This window comes from Muntiacus reevesi, chromosome 2 (genome assembly GCF_963930625.1).
Source record: "Muntiacus reevesi chromosome 2, mMunRee1.1, whole genome shotgun sequence".
NCBI lineage: Eukaryota > Metazoa > Chordata > Mammalia > Artiodactyla > Cervidae > Muntiacus > Muntiacus reevesi.
In genome coordinates this window covers 58,989,940-59,005,727 of record NC_089250.1, presented here as the reverse complement: position 1 = coordinate 59,005,727, position 15,788 = coordinate 58,989,940, and the positions used below count along the sequence as shown (strand labels likewise).

The following is a 15,788-nucleotide window of genomic DNA, read 5'->3' as shown; positions in this document are numbered from 1 at the left end:
GGGAAACTAAGGTGACTCCAACTGCCTCCCATCAACCTCTGCCTGCAGGAGTTATTTTTTTGACACTGGTGAATTCAGACATCATGGCCTTAAGGGGACTGGACTCTCTGGGGCTGCATAGGGATGCTTCACCAAACAGCAAGTGGCACCCGGGCTTCCCAGCCTGTGGTGCAAGTCCTATTATAGGTACCATTCCTCTCTAAGCCTCTACCATCTCCCACTTTGTTTATTGAGCTTCTACGATTCGGTGGTAAAGAATCTGCCTGCAATGCAGGAGACACAGGTTTGATCCCTGGGTCAGGAAGATCCCCTGGAGAAGAAACTGGCAACCCATTCCAGTATTCTTGGCCAGGGAAATCCCATGGACAGAGGAGCCTGGTGGGCTACGGTCCCTGGAATAGCAAAAGAGTCAGACACGACTTAGCGACTGAACAGCCGCAGCAGTATTATGTGCCACAGAGTGCAAAGCATTTGACATGTGTTGACTTATTTAATCCACTTCCTGATGTAGGACAGTGGGTTTGGCAGAGTTAGGGTCTGGGTACACTTACGCAGACTGGTTTCAGGGTTTTGCTGCTGTTCAGTCGCTCAGGTGTATCTGACTCTTTGAGACCCCACGGACTACAGTATGCCAGGCTTCCCTGTCCTTCACCATCTCCCAGAGTTTGCTCCAACTCATGTCCATTGAATCGGTGGTGCCATCCAACCACCTCATCCTCTGTTGTCCCCTTCTCCTCCTGTCCTCAATCTTACCCAGCATTAGGGTCTTTTCCAATGAGTTGGCTCTTCACACCAGGTGGCGAAAGTATTGGAGCTTCAGCATCTGACCTTCCAATGAATATTCAGGGTTGATTTCCTTTAGGAGGGACTGGTTTGATCTCTTTGCAGTCCAAGGGACTCTCAAGAGTCTTCTTCAACACCACAGTTTGAAAACATCAAATTCCAGGGCACTTCCTCCTAATTTCCAGGCTACACTGCCTGCATCAAGTGAGTGCTGTGAAGCCCACTGGACCCCAGGCCTCTCCAGGGCACCACAATGGTTCTGTTGAGCCTGGAGTCAGTCCCTAAGTCTGATCTTTGCAAAGCTCCTGGGTTATTTTCTCATAGCTGGGCCTCAGGCTGCCCCTTAGTAGAATGGGGAGAATGGAGCTTCCTGCCGGCCCAGGGTTCTCCTAATCGTTCAATAAAGCACTGGTGGGAGAGTGCTTTATTACCAGGGGAGTACCCAGGGAACTGTTAGGGTTTGTTTTTTTCTCCTCCACCCATCCTGAGAATGGGTGTTCTTCCTTCCATTTCACAGATGGGAAAACTGAGACTCAGAAAAGCAAAATACTTTTTCCAAGGTGATCGGGAGAGCCAGCCTCTGGCATCGCTTTCAATCTTCGACCGCTGTGCGGGAGGGGTCGGGGGTGGAGGCAAAACACCCCTAAGGGCCAGAGGGAGGGTTCCCGGGACAGCCAGCTGTTCGCATGGGAGGGGCGGGGCGCGCTTGGAGGTGACGGGCTCGGGGGCGGAGGGGGAGGGGAAGGGGGAGGGGAGCGGGGGGAGGGGAAGGGGGAGGGGAGCGGGGGGGGCGGGGCTCAGGGCGGGGGGAAATGGTGCAATCCCAGGCCTGAGGGCATCAGGCGGTGGCTGATTAACTCAGGTTTACATCACCCGGGCCGGAGCTGGAGCCCTGCTCTCCGCGCTCCCGAGACACTCGCAGCGGAAGCGGCGGCGGCTCCGCACACGTCCGGCCGCTGGGGACCGAGGCCAGAGCCGCACCCGGAGCCGAGCTCGGCGGCGGCGGAGCAGCGCGGGCCACCGAGGAGTGCCAGGCGACCCTGAGCTCTTTCTGCGCCAGGACCCCGCCGCGTGCTAGGGCAAGGTACTCGGTGGGGGCGGGAGGGGCGGGCAGGCGGGGAGGCTGAAGTTGCAGCGAGTGACACACACAACTTTTAAGGAAGCCCGCCGTCCGGGGAGCGATGTTGGCTGCGTGTTCCCGCTGGGTGACGCGGCTCCGCAGGGCGCGGTGTCGCCGAGTGTGGCCGATCGGGCTGCGGGACGGTGGATCCCCGCTGGGCGGGGAGGCGTGTCCGGGGGAGGAGGGTGTGCGCCGTCCGAGTCTGTCTGAGCGTGGGGCGGGTCCGGAGAGGTGTGTGGCTGGGTGCGGGGAGGTGTGTGGGGTCCCTGGGAGTCAGGTGGTCCCGGGTGCCTGTGAGATGTGTTCGTGAGGATTTGCTGGAGTCCGCGTGGGCCGGTGTGTTCCGGGTGGGGCCGTATGTCCGAGGACCGTGCGGAGGCCTGGGCACTGGGCGGCAGGTACTGGCCGTGCCGGGACCCACTGGGGGGCCAGTGGGCGGGGCGGGTGCGGGGTCAAGGGCGGCCTGGACGCTGCGCGCGCGCACAGATGTGCGGGGCCTGATGACCACCGGTTCGCCAGCTGTAGGATGCGCGCGTATTCTGTTTCTGCCAATGGTGTGTGTTGTACCTGTTGATTCTGGGGTGTGCGGGCAAGGCCGCTTATCTCAGCCCCAGGCCCCAGCCTCCTTCCCTTTGCCGGTCCCCTCCCAGTCCTCTAGCAGCCCCTCGGTTTCCGCTCAACCTTCTGCCGGGGGTCGGGGGCGGGGACCGAGCGGTACTCCTGCCGCCCCGCCGCTTCCGCTCCCACGGGAGGAGCCCAGCTGCTGAGGGTGGGGCGAGTCCGCCCACTGCCTTCTCGGTGGGAGCTTGGGGTGGGGGTGGGGGGTACAGACTGGACGTGTGGCCTGGTTGGTATCCGTCCTGCAGTCGTGAGTATAGTTGGGAGAGCTCTCGTGCGTGTGCCTGCACCCTTGCGGGTGGAGGGCCAGGTGTGTGTCACTTAAGGACACGGATGCCCCTCTCTGCCTTGCCCGTGTGCCATGGGGGCCGGTTTGGACGACTGTGTTTGGGAGGGGCGCGTGTACACCTTCCTGCCCTGGGTTATGTGAACATGTGTGTTGGGTGTGACCCACCCTATTCCCCTGGGAGGGACAGGGACCGGCAAGAGGTAGAGACTAGGGTCTGCCTCCATCCTACTTCAGAGATTCTAATCTTGCCCTGTGGCCTGCAAATTCCTGTATTCATCTATAAACTCAGTTACCCCATCTGTCCAGTGGAGCTCATCCCAAGCAGGACCAGACTCTGAGCCCTGGATAAGGCTAGAGCAGCCTGGGGTACTGATGTAGCCATGGGAGAGTCACTCCAGGGAGTCTCGCTTTGCGGGACACAAGGCATCTACATACCCAGGGATCATCTTGCTTTACTCTTGGAATAACCAGCGCAGTAAAGAGTGTTATCCTAGCCTCATCCCTGGGGAAGTTTCTGAGACTCCCAAAGGTAGCACTTCAGCATCTTCAGCTGTGAATAATAATAGTAATGAGCCAATGGTAGTGACCATTTCCTGACACCTACCCTGCAACAGGGCCGTGTTAATTTATTTGTATTTTCATTTCATCATCACAAAATCCTATGGGCTTTGCATCCTGTTTCCACTTTACAGATGAGGTACAGAAAGTCTGAAGAACTTGCCTAGGCTATCCAGCCAGGAGGGGTCAGAGACAGGATGAGATCCAGGGAATGTATGATGACAGTGACTCCCTACTGCATTCTCACCAAAACGGGATTACGGCTTTTCGTTCAAGATGGTGGCTCCCTCCCTCCCAAGGCAGCCCATGCATTTGGGAGCAGCACGACTGGAGAGGTGGGCATAAGCCTGAGAACTGTCTGAGTGATGTTCCCTCTAATCCTGCCTGGGACTGTTGGGAAGGTCTTTACCTGGCTGCAGTCCATTGTCCTCTCTAACACCTCATACCTGGGCTCCTTGTTCCTCCCCTGGAGCCTGGATGGGTGGGCAGACAGGTCCAGGAGAGAACCTTTCATGCCATCGCCCTCTCCTCCACGCACCACACACACACACACACACACACACACACACACACACACACACACACACACACACACACACACACACACACACACACACACAGGGACACAGCTGTGTGGGGGCAGGGCGGGGAGAGGTGGAGCCTGGATGGGTGGGCAGACAGGTCCAGGAGAGAACCTTTCATGCCATCGCCCTCTCCTCCACGCACCACACACACACACACACACACACACACACACACACACACACACACACACACACACACACACACACACAGGGACACAGCTGTGTGGGGGCAGGGCGGGGAGAGGTGGAGCCTGGATGGGTGGGCAGACAGGTCCAGGAGAGAACCTTTCATGCCATCGCCCTCTCCTCCACGCACCACACACACACACACACACACACACACACACACACACACACACACACACACACACACAGGGACACAGCTGTGTGGGGGCAGGGCGGGGAGAGGTGCTTCCTCCGCAGTTGAGTAAGTGAATCTGGGGCTTCCAGCGACCTTGCCTCCCTGCCTCATGCTCACCTGATGGTAAAACTGAGCTGGCTGGTGGACTAATTCCGCACGTAGATCCTGTGATTCTGGTAGCTCTTAGGCCATCAGTTGACTGCAGACAAAGTTCACATTTGAAAGAAGGAATAAACTCCATCCGTTTTGAAGTTCCCAAGCACTAAGTAAATGTAGAATCTTTATTTTAAAATACTGAAATTGAACATTCCCTTGCCTCCCTACTAAGTCCCTTCCACTCCTGGAGTCTCCCAGAAGGCCAGAAGCTGCTGTGGCCAATCTAGCCTGGGTCCTTCTTGACCTTTTCCTGTGCATTTACACACCTGTGTATACAAATAGGGCTTCTCTGATGGCTCAGATGGTAAAGAAACAGTGCAATGCAGGAGACCCAGATTAAACCCTGGGTTAGGAAGATCCCCTGGAGAAGGGAATGGCTATCCACTCCAGTATTATTGCCTGGAGAATTCTATGGACAGAGGAGCTTAGAGGGCTACAGTCCATGCGGTCACAAAGAGTCAGACATAACTAAGCTACTAACACTTTCACTTTCACACATATCATATTACACACTTGTAGGATTTTTTAAATAAATGAGATCATTTCATATATATTTTTCAGCAGCTAGCTCTGTTCACTTGACAATATGTTTAGTCATTCCAGAAACATCCATTCATATGTACATTCAGTATATACATCATTCATGCATCATCCTTCATCATCCTTTCTCCTCCTCTCCCTTCTCCCATTCTTCCCTCCCTTTCAGAGGTAATAACTGCCTGTGGGACAGCACTCAACAGATACAGTACAAAGTCTTTCTTCCTTTTCTCACCAACCATCAAGTCCATCTGTCCTCTGTACTTTTTTTTTTCACTTAACAGTTCAGTCTGGAGACTTTTCCAATTAGCACATAAAGGATTTCCTCAGTCTCTTAAATGGCTACAACTATTTTACATATGGTGAAATATAATGTATTTAACCAGTCCTAACAATGGATGTTTAATTGATTCTGTCATATGGACTGTAGGAATAACTTTGTACTTACACCATTGTACATCAATATATAGAGAGTTCTTGATCATTTTTCAGAGCTGTATAGTATTCCACTGTGTGGCTATATCATGATGGTTTGACCAACTTCCCAACTGCTCAATATTTGGGAGAGTTTCCTACTTTTTGCCATTAGACACAAGACGCTGATGAGCAGCCTTTCACGTATTTAATTTTTTTGGTGAGCGTTTTATTTGGAAGATAAATTCTCAGAAGAGGGACACTGAGTCAAGAGTATATGCATTTGTTCATTTAATACACATTGCCAAGTCACCCTTCATAAAGGCTGTGCCAGTGTAGCCTCCCACCAGCAGAGGCAGAGAGGAGCCATCAAGTAGCCTGACTTCAGTGCCTTTCTCCCCTTCTTTCTAGATGCGAGCCAGCCCTCTGGCTGTTCCAGCAAATGCCCCCTCCAGGAAGAAGCGGTTGGAGCTGGATGATGACCTAGACACTGAGTGTCCCAGCCAGAAACAAGCTCGAAGTGGGCCCCAGCCCAGGCTACCCTCCTGCCCGCTGACGCTGAACCCACCGCCTGCTCCTGTTCATACTCCCGATGTGACCACTGCCTCCAGGCTTGGACCCTATGTTCTCCTGGAACCCGAGGAGGGGAGCCGTACCTATCGCGCCCTGCACTGTCCCACAGGCACGGAGTACATCTGCAAGGTACGTGTCCCAGAGGCCATCTCCATGAGCATCACTGGGGCTTGGAAAGGCTCTGGCTCCAAAGAATTGCCAGGGCTGAGGGGCCCTTATGTTAATTTAGTTCTGTGTTTACTGGGGAAGCAGCCAGTGAATACCTAGGCCGAGCTGAAACCAGAAAGGTAAACCAGATGGTCCCAGCCCTGGGGGAATACAGAGCTTAGGCTGTATAGTGTGATAAATAGTGTATATATATATATGTGTGTATATATATATGTGTGTATATACATATACATAGTGTATATGTACATAGTGTATAGTGTGATTGCTGGGGTGAGGCTTAGGGGCCAGGAGTGCACAAAGAAATCTCTATTATATTAGAAGGCAGAGTCAGAAAAGGCTGAGGAGGATTCAGCCAGGGAGAAGTGGGAGGAGGGGGTTCCAAGAAGGGGAAACAGCTGTCAGAGGCCAAGAGGAGTGAACAAGGTACTTCAGAGAATGAAAAGGACTTCATCATGACCAGAGTGGGAAAGGGATGCAGACAGGGCTGGCAGATGAGAGCTAGCAGCCGTGGATTGTGAAAGCATTAGGAAGAAGCCCCTCTAGGCTGTGGGGAGACACTGAAGGTATTTGTACCAGGGAAGGATGAGATATGGTAGATATTAGAACTCCTGGGACCGTGAAGGTCACTGGGCCTACTCGTGACCGTTTTATAGATGGAAAAACTGAGGTCATGAGAGAAGGGCCATGCATGAAGCCACATGGCATCAGACCTGGATCCTAGGACAAGGTCCAGCGTTCCTGACACAAATCAGAGTTCTTGACAGAATTCAGGTGATAGGCAGAGACACGTGACCCCTATAGGACACTGCCAGGTCTCAGCCCACAAGGACAGAGATGAGAAAGCATTTGTTGTTGTTGTTTAGTTGCTAAGTCACGTCCGATTCTTTTGCAACCCCATGGGCTGTAGCCTGCCAGTCTCCTCTGTCCATGGGATTTCCCAGGAAAGAATATTGGAGTGGGTTGCCATTTCCTTCTCCAGGGGATCTTCCCAACCCAGGGGTCAAACCTGCATCTCCTGCACTGGCAGGCAGATTCTTTACCACTGAGCCACCAGGGAAGGCCCTGAGAAAGCATAATCATAGGTATCTACTGTGGACAAGGTACTATATTGATCGTGCCGTCTGCATCCTTTCTATTTTTTTTTTTTTTTGCATCCTTTCTAATGTTCACACAATCTATGAGGTAGTTACTATTATTGGGCCCATTCTATAGAGAGAGGACAGGTTCTGAGGCTCAGAAAGCTGTGGTTACTCGAAAGTGAACATGTTAGTCACTCAGTTGTGTCTGACTTTTTGCGACCTCTTAGACTATAACTCACCAGGCTCCTCTGTCCGTGGAATTCTCCAGGCAAGAATACTGGAGCGGGTAGCCATTCCCTCCCACAGGGTATCTTCCCAACCCAGGGATCAAACCCAGGTCTCCTGCATTGCAGGCAGGTTCTTTACTGACTGAGCCACCCAGGAAGCCCTGGGGTTACTTGCCACCTCACAAAGCCAGGAGGTGTCAGAGCTGAAATTGGGCCAAAGCAGGTTGAACCCAGAGCCTTGGACCCCATGCTAGGACAGGTGGTTCAGATACAAGCAGGGCAGGTTTGCTCTGGTGGGCAGAGGTAAGGAGGATAGGGGAGACCCAGGTACACAGGGAAGGGTAGAAGGGAGCTGGGTCCCCTTGGGAAGGCACAGAGAGCCAGGGGGAATGAAGCCTCCATCCAGCTGGCAGGGGGATGAGGGGAAAGCAGCAGCAGTGGCTCCAGTTCCTGCTCATGGGGGTGCAGTGGGCGGGGCCACATCTGGACATCAGACACCAGCTTTACCTGGGCTCTGGCTGCTTGATGCAGGTTCCTAGGTCTACCCCAGGTGTTCTAGGGAACCTTTGAACTCTGGCTCCCCTTCCTGCAGCATTACAGGTTTTTTCTGGTCCCTGTAGGGAGGGAAGTCCATACTGAAAGGAATGACCATGGCAAGCTGGAGTCAGAAGCCCCGTGATTTCACATGACCCCAGATATTCAGGAACATTTAGGGCAATCTACTGGGAGTGCCTGTCCCTACACCCAGCGTGTAGGGACTGTGGGACTGACCTGCTATTCGACATGTAGAAAGATCAACATCCCGTCTTTCTAGACTATCACCTTATTCATTAATTCAACAAACTCTCAGTGAGCACTTGTATACTCCGTGCATCATGCAGTACGCACCACACTATAACTAAAAAGTGGACCAAGCTGTGTCTGCACAGTTCATGCTGCAGGTGAATAGTAACATATATATCAGGTGATCTAACTGCTATGGAGAAAAACTAGGAGCTGGGAGACAGAGGAACGGGCAGGGGAGGAGGTACAGGTGATCTTAGGTGGGAAGTCCACCTCGGAGGAGGTGACACTATTCAGTGTCTTGAACTGAGGGAGCCAGCCCTGTGGGTATCTAGAGAAGAATGCTCAGGCTGCAGGAAAAGCAAGTGTAAATGCTCAGAGGCAGGGATGCGCTTGCCCTGACTTTTAAAAAAAGTCTCCGTTTGTGGATTGTTTCCTCCGAGCAACCCCAATTGCTTTAAGACATGTACTTACATCTTTTCATGGATTAAATGTGTATATGCTTTATTTATTTTATTGGCTATATGTCCTAGACAAAATGACAAGCAAAGGGTTTATTTTTTTACTTTTATTTTTTTACAAGCAAAGGGTTTAAAGGCAGATAAACCAAAGTGCATAGACTGCTCTGCCAGTGATGAGCCATGTGGCTTCCAAGTCACCATCCTCTGAAAATTCTTTCAGGACTATGGAATGGCTTCCATCTAATGTCCATAAACCCCTAGCATCTTTCCCTACAGCCTTACCACACTCACCACAGGCCCCACCTTCCCTCCCATTCCAGCCATACTGAGCTTTGGCTGGGTTTCTAGAGCAGCGCAGTTTCTTTCCTACCTCAGGGCCTTTGCGCTGCCTGTGCCTCCCACCTGGAAAGCTTACTCCTTGGGCATCTCAATCATTCAGGTCACTTCCTCAGAGTCCCTTCTGGACTATACTTTCTAAAACAGGTGTCTCCTGCCAAAATATTTTTTATTCCAGCATTCCTTTGCAATGGTCATCAGAATTTGTAAGTATTTAGTTTTTTAAGTATTATTTAGTTTTCTAAGTAAGTATTCAGTAAAACTGTCTCATGTATTGGACTGTGAGCACCAGGAGGGCAGGGACCATGGATGTCGGTCAAGTTATAGTCCCAGTGGCTGGCACAGGTGGGCATTCAATGCCTGCTTGTGGAATGAAGGAAAGGGTGGGTGGGCAGTGAATGCTAGAGAATGGTAGCCATGATGGGTGATGACAACCATAAGGTTACTTCTGTACTGTCTACTCTTCCGGATTCCTCTTGATTTAGTTGCGTTTGTTCTGGTTACCTGATATTTTTGAAGTATCTCAAGTTTAAGAGCACATGAGCTGATAGCTAAGAGCACAGATGATGGAGAACAGGGATTTAAATCCCAGCTGTGCGCCTTGCTGGTCGCCAGCCCTCAGCTTGGTCAGTATTGAGTGACATGCAGTGGAAGCGCTGGGCACAACAGTGCCTAAAGGATTGGCTGTGACCTGCTGCATGGCCGGCCCCTGCTGCCTGCCCCTGCCACCTGCCCCCCGGAGTCCCCACCCACGGTCACACCACGCTCTGCCCACAGGTGTACCCGGCCTGCGAGAGCCTGGCGGTGCTGGAGCCCTACTGGAGGCTGCCCCATCACGGCCACGTGGCCCGGCCGGTGGAGGTCCTGGCGGGGACGCAGCACCTCTACGCCTTCTTCCCGCGGCCACATGGGGACATGCACAGCCTGGTGCGCCGCCGGCGTCGCCTCCCGGAGCCCGAGGCCGCCGCGCTCTTCCGCCAGATGGCCACCGCCGTAGCGCACTGCCACCAGCATGGGCTGGTCCTCCGCGACCTCAAGCTACGGCGCTTCGTCTTCACCGACCGGGAGAGGTGAGTGTGGCCGCCGAGGAGGCCCCTCGGTGTGGCCTTGATGGATGCTCTGGTCACGCTTAGATTGAAGTGATGCATTTTTTTGGCAAGAATACCACAGAAGCCATGGGGCCTTCTCAGCCGGTTCTATCAGGAGATTCAGGCTGCTGAAGGGAACTGCTGTGATGTTAACCTGTCTTTGGTTACAGGGGCTTCCCAAGTTGTCCACTGGAAGGCTCCTAATTTACCCTTTGTGTACCTTGGGTAATTCTTTGTCATTAATTTGTCATTAAAACCTTGAGGGTTTTTAAGGCTTTATGTGTGAATATCCTGTTTCTGCTCAAACTTTTACCCACTAATTTTACCAGTTACTCTTATGATATTTGCCTAAGGGTGGTTTTCTTTTCTTTTTTAAAAATTTTTTATTTATCTGGCTGCACCAAGTCTTAGTTGCAACATGTGCGATCTAGTTCCCTGATCAGGGGTTGAACTCTGGGCCCCCTGCATTGGGAGCATGGAGTCTTAGCCACTAGACCACCAGGGAAGTCCCTGAAGGTGGTTTTTCCTTTTAAAGCTGGTATTTCCTTTTAACTTTTATACTACAATGACCATGCTTTAAGTAAGAAGTAGAATGTAAATTTTATAATGATTTTTAAGCTTTTCAAATAATTTCAAGCTCAGGGTGAGTACAACACCCTCAGACCTCCCGGAAGTGAGCAAAGTGCTTCTTCCCTTTTCAAGGCAATAGTTTGAGAAGCACCATCAGTAAATGATAGAAAATGGAATCATCCTGGGGTCAAATTCTGGCTCTACTTCTTTAACCTGTAGTTTGGCCTTGAGCAATGGCTTCATCTGCCTGAACCTTGACTTCCTTATCTATAAAATGGGCCAATAATGCTAACGTCTCCACCCACCCCCAGTGCAGTGATTGACAGGACTGGTCAGCATTTTCAGACTGGCACCCAGGAAGTAGTGCCACAGGAATAAGATTGGTAGCAATGGCAATGCTATCCTTACTATTAATCTAGAGCACTCTGTGGGAGTTATTTAAAGCAGAAGTTGCTCAGGGTGGTCCACACACTTCTTTTTTCTTTGCACCACATGCCTGTTCATTTGTGAGGTTTTTTGTTTTGTTTTGTTTTTTGCTTGTTTTCTTTTTTCTTTCTTTCTTTATTTTTAGTTGAGGGATAATTACAATATGGTGTTGGTTTCCGCCATACACCAATATGGGTCACATTCGTTTGTGTTTTTAATTGAAATTGGTTGCTAACTTTTTAAAACCTGTTTTGTTTTTCTTTAAAATATGATTTCTGGAAAAAAAAATGATTTCTGGGTTATTTTGTGGAAAAGGGGTACCATGGAGGCACCCTGGGAACCATATGAGCAGTTTATAGCACTGGCCCTGGGCAGGAGAGAACCAAGGTTCCGTCTCAGTCCTGCTCCCCTGGCTGCAAAATGGCATCTTCCTTACAGGCTGTATGAGGGTGAAATGAGGTGTGATAGATAGTTCAGGGCGAGGTACGCTGTGGACACTCCCAAATATTAACTGTAGGTTTGTGCTGAGACAGTTGGCACAGTCCCCACTTCCTGTTTCTCATTTTGCTTTCTGCCTAGACCCCAAGATTGCATCTGGCTTCAGAGAGTTTTAATGCCCTCAGCCCCTCAGCACAGCCCCACTTCCCCCCAAGTCAAGGTTCAGGCAGGTGAAGCCATCGCTCAAGGCCAAATTGCAAGTTAACAAGTAGAACCTGAATTTGACCCCAGAGACATTTGGAAAAATGTGTTCCTCTGAGAGTCTTAGTTCTGATTTAATTGCTGTGTGACCTTGAGAAATGAATAAACCTCTCTGAGCCTAGACTTCTTCATCTGTAAAATGGGATCAGCCAAGCAGCCTCACAGGACTGACTCATGTCTGGCAAATGTCAGCTGGTACTGGGAAAATGGGTGCCATGCAGGGTGACAGTGTGGGGTGGTAGAAGAGGGGGTCCCACTAGCTGACTCCCTGTCTCTCTGCCTGTGTAGGACGAAACTGGTGCTGGAGAACCTGGAAGATGCCTGTGTGCTGACTGGGCCTGACGACTCCCTGTGGGACAAGCACGCGTGCCCAGCCTACGTGGGGCCCGAGATCCTCAGTTCCCGGGCATCCTACTCAGGCAAGGCGGCAGATGTCTGGAGCCTGGGTGTGGCACTCTTTACCATGCTGGCCGGCCACTACCCATTCCAGGACTCAGAGCCTGCCCTGCTCTTTGGCAAGATCCGCCGTGGCGCCTTTGCCCTGCCTGAGGGCCTCTCGGCCCCCGCCCGCTGCCTGGTCCGCTGTCTCCTCCGGAGGGAACCAACTGAGCGGCTCACGGCCTCGGGTATCCTGCTGCACCCTTGGCTGCGGGAGAATGCCATCCCTGCAGCCCCACCTCGGTCCCGCCACTGTGAGGCTGACCAGGTGGTCCCCGAAGGGCCGGGGCTGGAGGGAACAGAGGAGGAGGGAGAAAGAGATGTGGGTCTCTATGGCTGATGTCACCTGACTGGACTCTCAGCTGCAGACAGCGGGTTGAGTCTGGGGTATCTCTAAGCTCTCTTCTGCCTGTTTGAGCTGAGCCAAACCGTAAGTGCCTTCTGGGAGGAAGAGAGGAGGAGGTGTGTGCAGAGCATGCTGGACACACACACCTGTGCAGACGAGCTCGTGCCCACCGAGTCCTTCTCAGGAGCTCCCTCTGCCAAGCCCTGTTCCGGATGCTGGGCACACAGCAGTGAACGACAGAGACAAAGTCCTGCTCAGAGCGGACAATACTTTCCATGCCCATGAGTCAGTGTCTACACTGAGCACCCACAGTGCAGGGGCTGGCATCCACTCATGCTGATTGATGCCCAGGCACCTCTGACGTGGGACAGTCCCTGTCACAAACAACCCAGCTGCCTTTGTATCTCATGCCTTTTCAGGGGAATGGAAGCAAACCTGTGCCAAAGGCTCCAGGTCTCTCCCCTATGATTCAGGACCCTAGAGCCCAGACCAGGCTGGGAATTGTGCTCCCAGCAGCTCTGTCCTCTTGGCCAAGGGCTTCTCCATCCAGGCTTGAGCCAAGGATTTGGGCTGGAAGATCAGGAGTGCAAACCATGAGGCTGGTCCTCATCTTACTGAAAGAGTAGTTTGGAGTGAGGGTCCAGGCCTGTCCACCTCCATGGACCAAGCACCAAGATCAGGCAAGTTCTGTCCCCTGGCCTCCTGGAAAGTCTCGGGTCCAGGGCCCTACATTAACAATATGGGTTTAGATGCCATGAGTGTGTATTTTTTATCTTGCGGCTCATAAAGGAATTATGAAATGCTGTCATCTCTCTTGGATATTTCATCCATCTTCTCCTCCCCATCTCTTCTGAGTTTTCCATGCCTCTGAAACCAGCCTCAGGGTGAAAGGTCAGAGGCCTTGTGTCTCAATCTCTGAGTGGTTTGTGAGAATAGGAGACCCAGTAGGTCTTCTCTCATTTACTCTGTTCTTTCTGGATGTTCCGATGTCTCAGGGTACTGTTTGACTGCAAGTCACTGAAATCTTGAGTCGAAGTGGAAAGTAAGAAGGAGACAAACCAGGAAGTCAACAGGCAGAGAGGGGATAGGCTTCAGGGCTCATTTATTCATCTGGCTCAGTCAGTAAAGAATCTGCCTGCAATACAGGAGAACTGGGTTTGATTCCTGGGTCAGGAAGATCCCCTGGAGAAGGAAATGGCAACCTACTCCAGTACTCTTGCCTGGAAAATTCCATGGAAAGAGGAGCCTGGTGGGCTGTAGTCCATGGGGTCACAAGAGTCAGACACGACTTGATGACTAACCACCACGGAGCTGTTAGGAAGGACCCTGGCTCCCTACGTTCATTCTGTCTTGGCTCCGTTGTCCCAGGTAACTGCTGGCACAATGGCTACAACCATCTGTGGTGTCACCTAAGACAGACCCATGACCAGAGGAAGGAGGAGGGTGGTACCTGAAAACTCATTACTCTGGAGTCAGGCTGCCTGGGATTAAATCCTGGCTCCAACACTCACTAGCTGTTCGACCCTTGGCAAGTTTCTTAACCACTCTATACCGCAGAGACTTCATCTGCAAAATGAGAGATAATAGTACCTAATCCAAGAAAGTTGAATGGGTTATTTTATTTAAAGCACTTAGAATTAACAGTGCCTGGCATAACAAGTCCTCAATCAGAGTTAGGTGTTTCTCTCTATAACTTTTCCATGGGATGAGGAAAGCTCTCCTAGGAGCACTCTGAACAGATTTGCCCACATTCCTCATTGGCCAGACCTGGGCCATGTGCCTTCTCCTGACCAATCACCAGCAAGGGAAATACAGTTATGTTAATTATCATGTCAATTCTCCAGCAGTTTCCCTGAGGCTCATGCTACATATAGGGAGTTGGGATGGTGGGGGAAAGATATCTGCATAAAATCAAATTCTGAGAGTGAGGAGGAGTGGGAAAAAGTGCAGAGGAAGAGAACTGCGGAAGCTCCCTCAATAGCCTGCTAATTGCAGACAGGTGAGGGAGGCTACTGTAGACTGCCCAGCCATCAGTTGACCCTCCAGCTGACTGAAAATGCAGAGTTCAGTTAGGTTGACCCAGACCAGAAAATTTCCCCAACTGACCCACAGGATCATGGGCTAAATAAAATGATGATTGTTTTAAGCCATTGAGTTTTGGTGTTTTGTTACACAGCAAACGCTAACTGATACAGACAGGGACAAGTCAGCCTCCTCTCTGTGCACCCAGCATCACCCAGAAGAGGGCCCGGCTGTATCTAGGGTCTCATGGAGCTGCCTCCAACCTTTACCCTTCCATTCAGCCCCCAAAAGACCCTGCCCCAGCTCCATCACAAGCTGTGCCCAAGTAGCAAGGGCAAGAGGGGACAGTTCATATAAAACGGGGGCTGCCGAATGGCAGGTCTTTATCTGTATTACACAGAGACTCATCACCATCTCACAACAACCCTATGAAGCAAATGCTTTTGTCATTTCACTGACAAGAAAAATGAGGTTCAGAGAGAGCAGAAGATTCATCCAAAACCACACAACAGAGAAAAACTCACCTGGTTTTTGCCTTGAAGCAGGAGCTTTTGCCAAGTCCACTCTGAGGCAGCTGTATGAGAACTATCACATAAAAATGTAAATCCTCTCTCGCCAAGCAATGCACATAGCCACACCCCTGGCTGCAACTAGTAGGGACTTTCATGTTCTGTTTGTATTCTTTGGATGATTCCTGTGTAAGAGGTTTATAATATCAAAGGTAATGCATGTGTGTTACTGGGAGGGAGAAACTGTTAGACATTTAATTGGGGATCTTCTCTGCAACTGGGAGCTAAACACAAAAGATCATACCATGACCTGCCCAATTATTCATTCAACTAGCAATTAAACAACTATTCCTAATGCCAATTGTAGGGTAGGCCCCATGAGAGATGGATGCAACATGGTCCTGCCCTCATGGACTTCAGTCCAACAGAGGAGGCGGATATTAAACAGGTAACCACACAAATGAAGAAGTTAATTATATCTGTGGTATGTTCTTTGTGGCAAAGACAGGCATCACCACTGTGTTTCATGCTCCCCTACATGCCCTGTCCTCCCTTTCAGTCAATGGGACAAGTTCTGACCACTAATGTGTGTGTAGACGTGACATAAGGGTGGTCACTTCTAGGCTGAATCGATTGAGAGCTG

At 51.2% G+C, this 15,788-nt stretch overlaps 1 protein-coding gene across 2 annotated transcripts; it reads left to right on the top strand.

The window, feature by feature from the left end:
• Positions 1-1,680: 1,680 nt before the first annotated feature.
• Positions 1,681-14,760, top strand: TRIB3 (tribbles pseudokinase 3). 2 transcript variants are annotated; one of them, XM_065921775.1, is made up of 5 exons: positions 1,681-1,867; positions 3,503-3,703; positions 5,832-6,122; positions 9,825-10,117; positions 12,119-14,760. In XM_065921775.1, exons 2-5 carry the CDS (start codon positions 3,566-3,568, stop codon positions 12,606-12,608), a joined length of 1,212 nt encoding a protein of 403 aa, XP_065777847.1. In that variant the 5' UTR covers positions 1,681-1,867; positions 3,503-3,565; the 3' UTR covers positions 12,609-14,760. The 2 variants fall into 2 exon arrangements, with proteins under 2 accessions (XP_065777847.1, XP_065777848.1); XM_065921776.1 differs by lacking the exon at positions 3,503-3,703.
• The last annotated feature ends 1,028 nt before the right edge of the window (positions 14,761-15,788 follow it).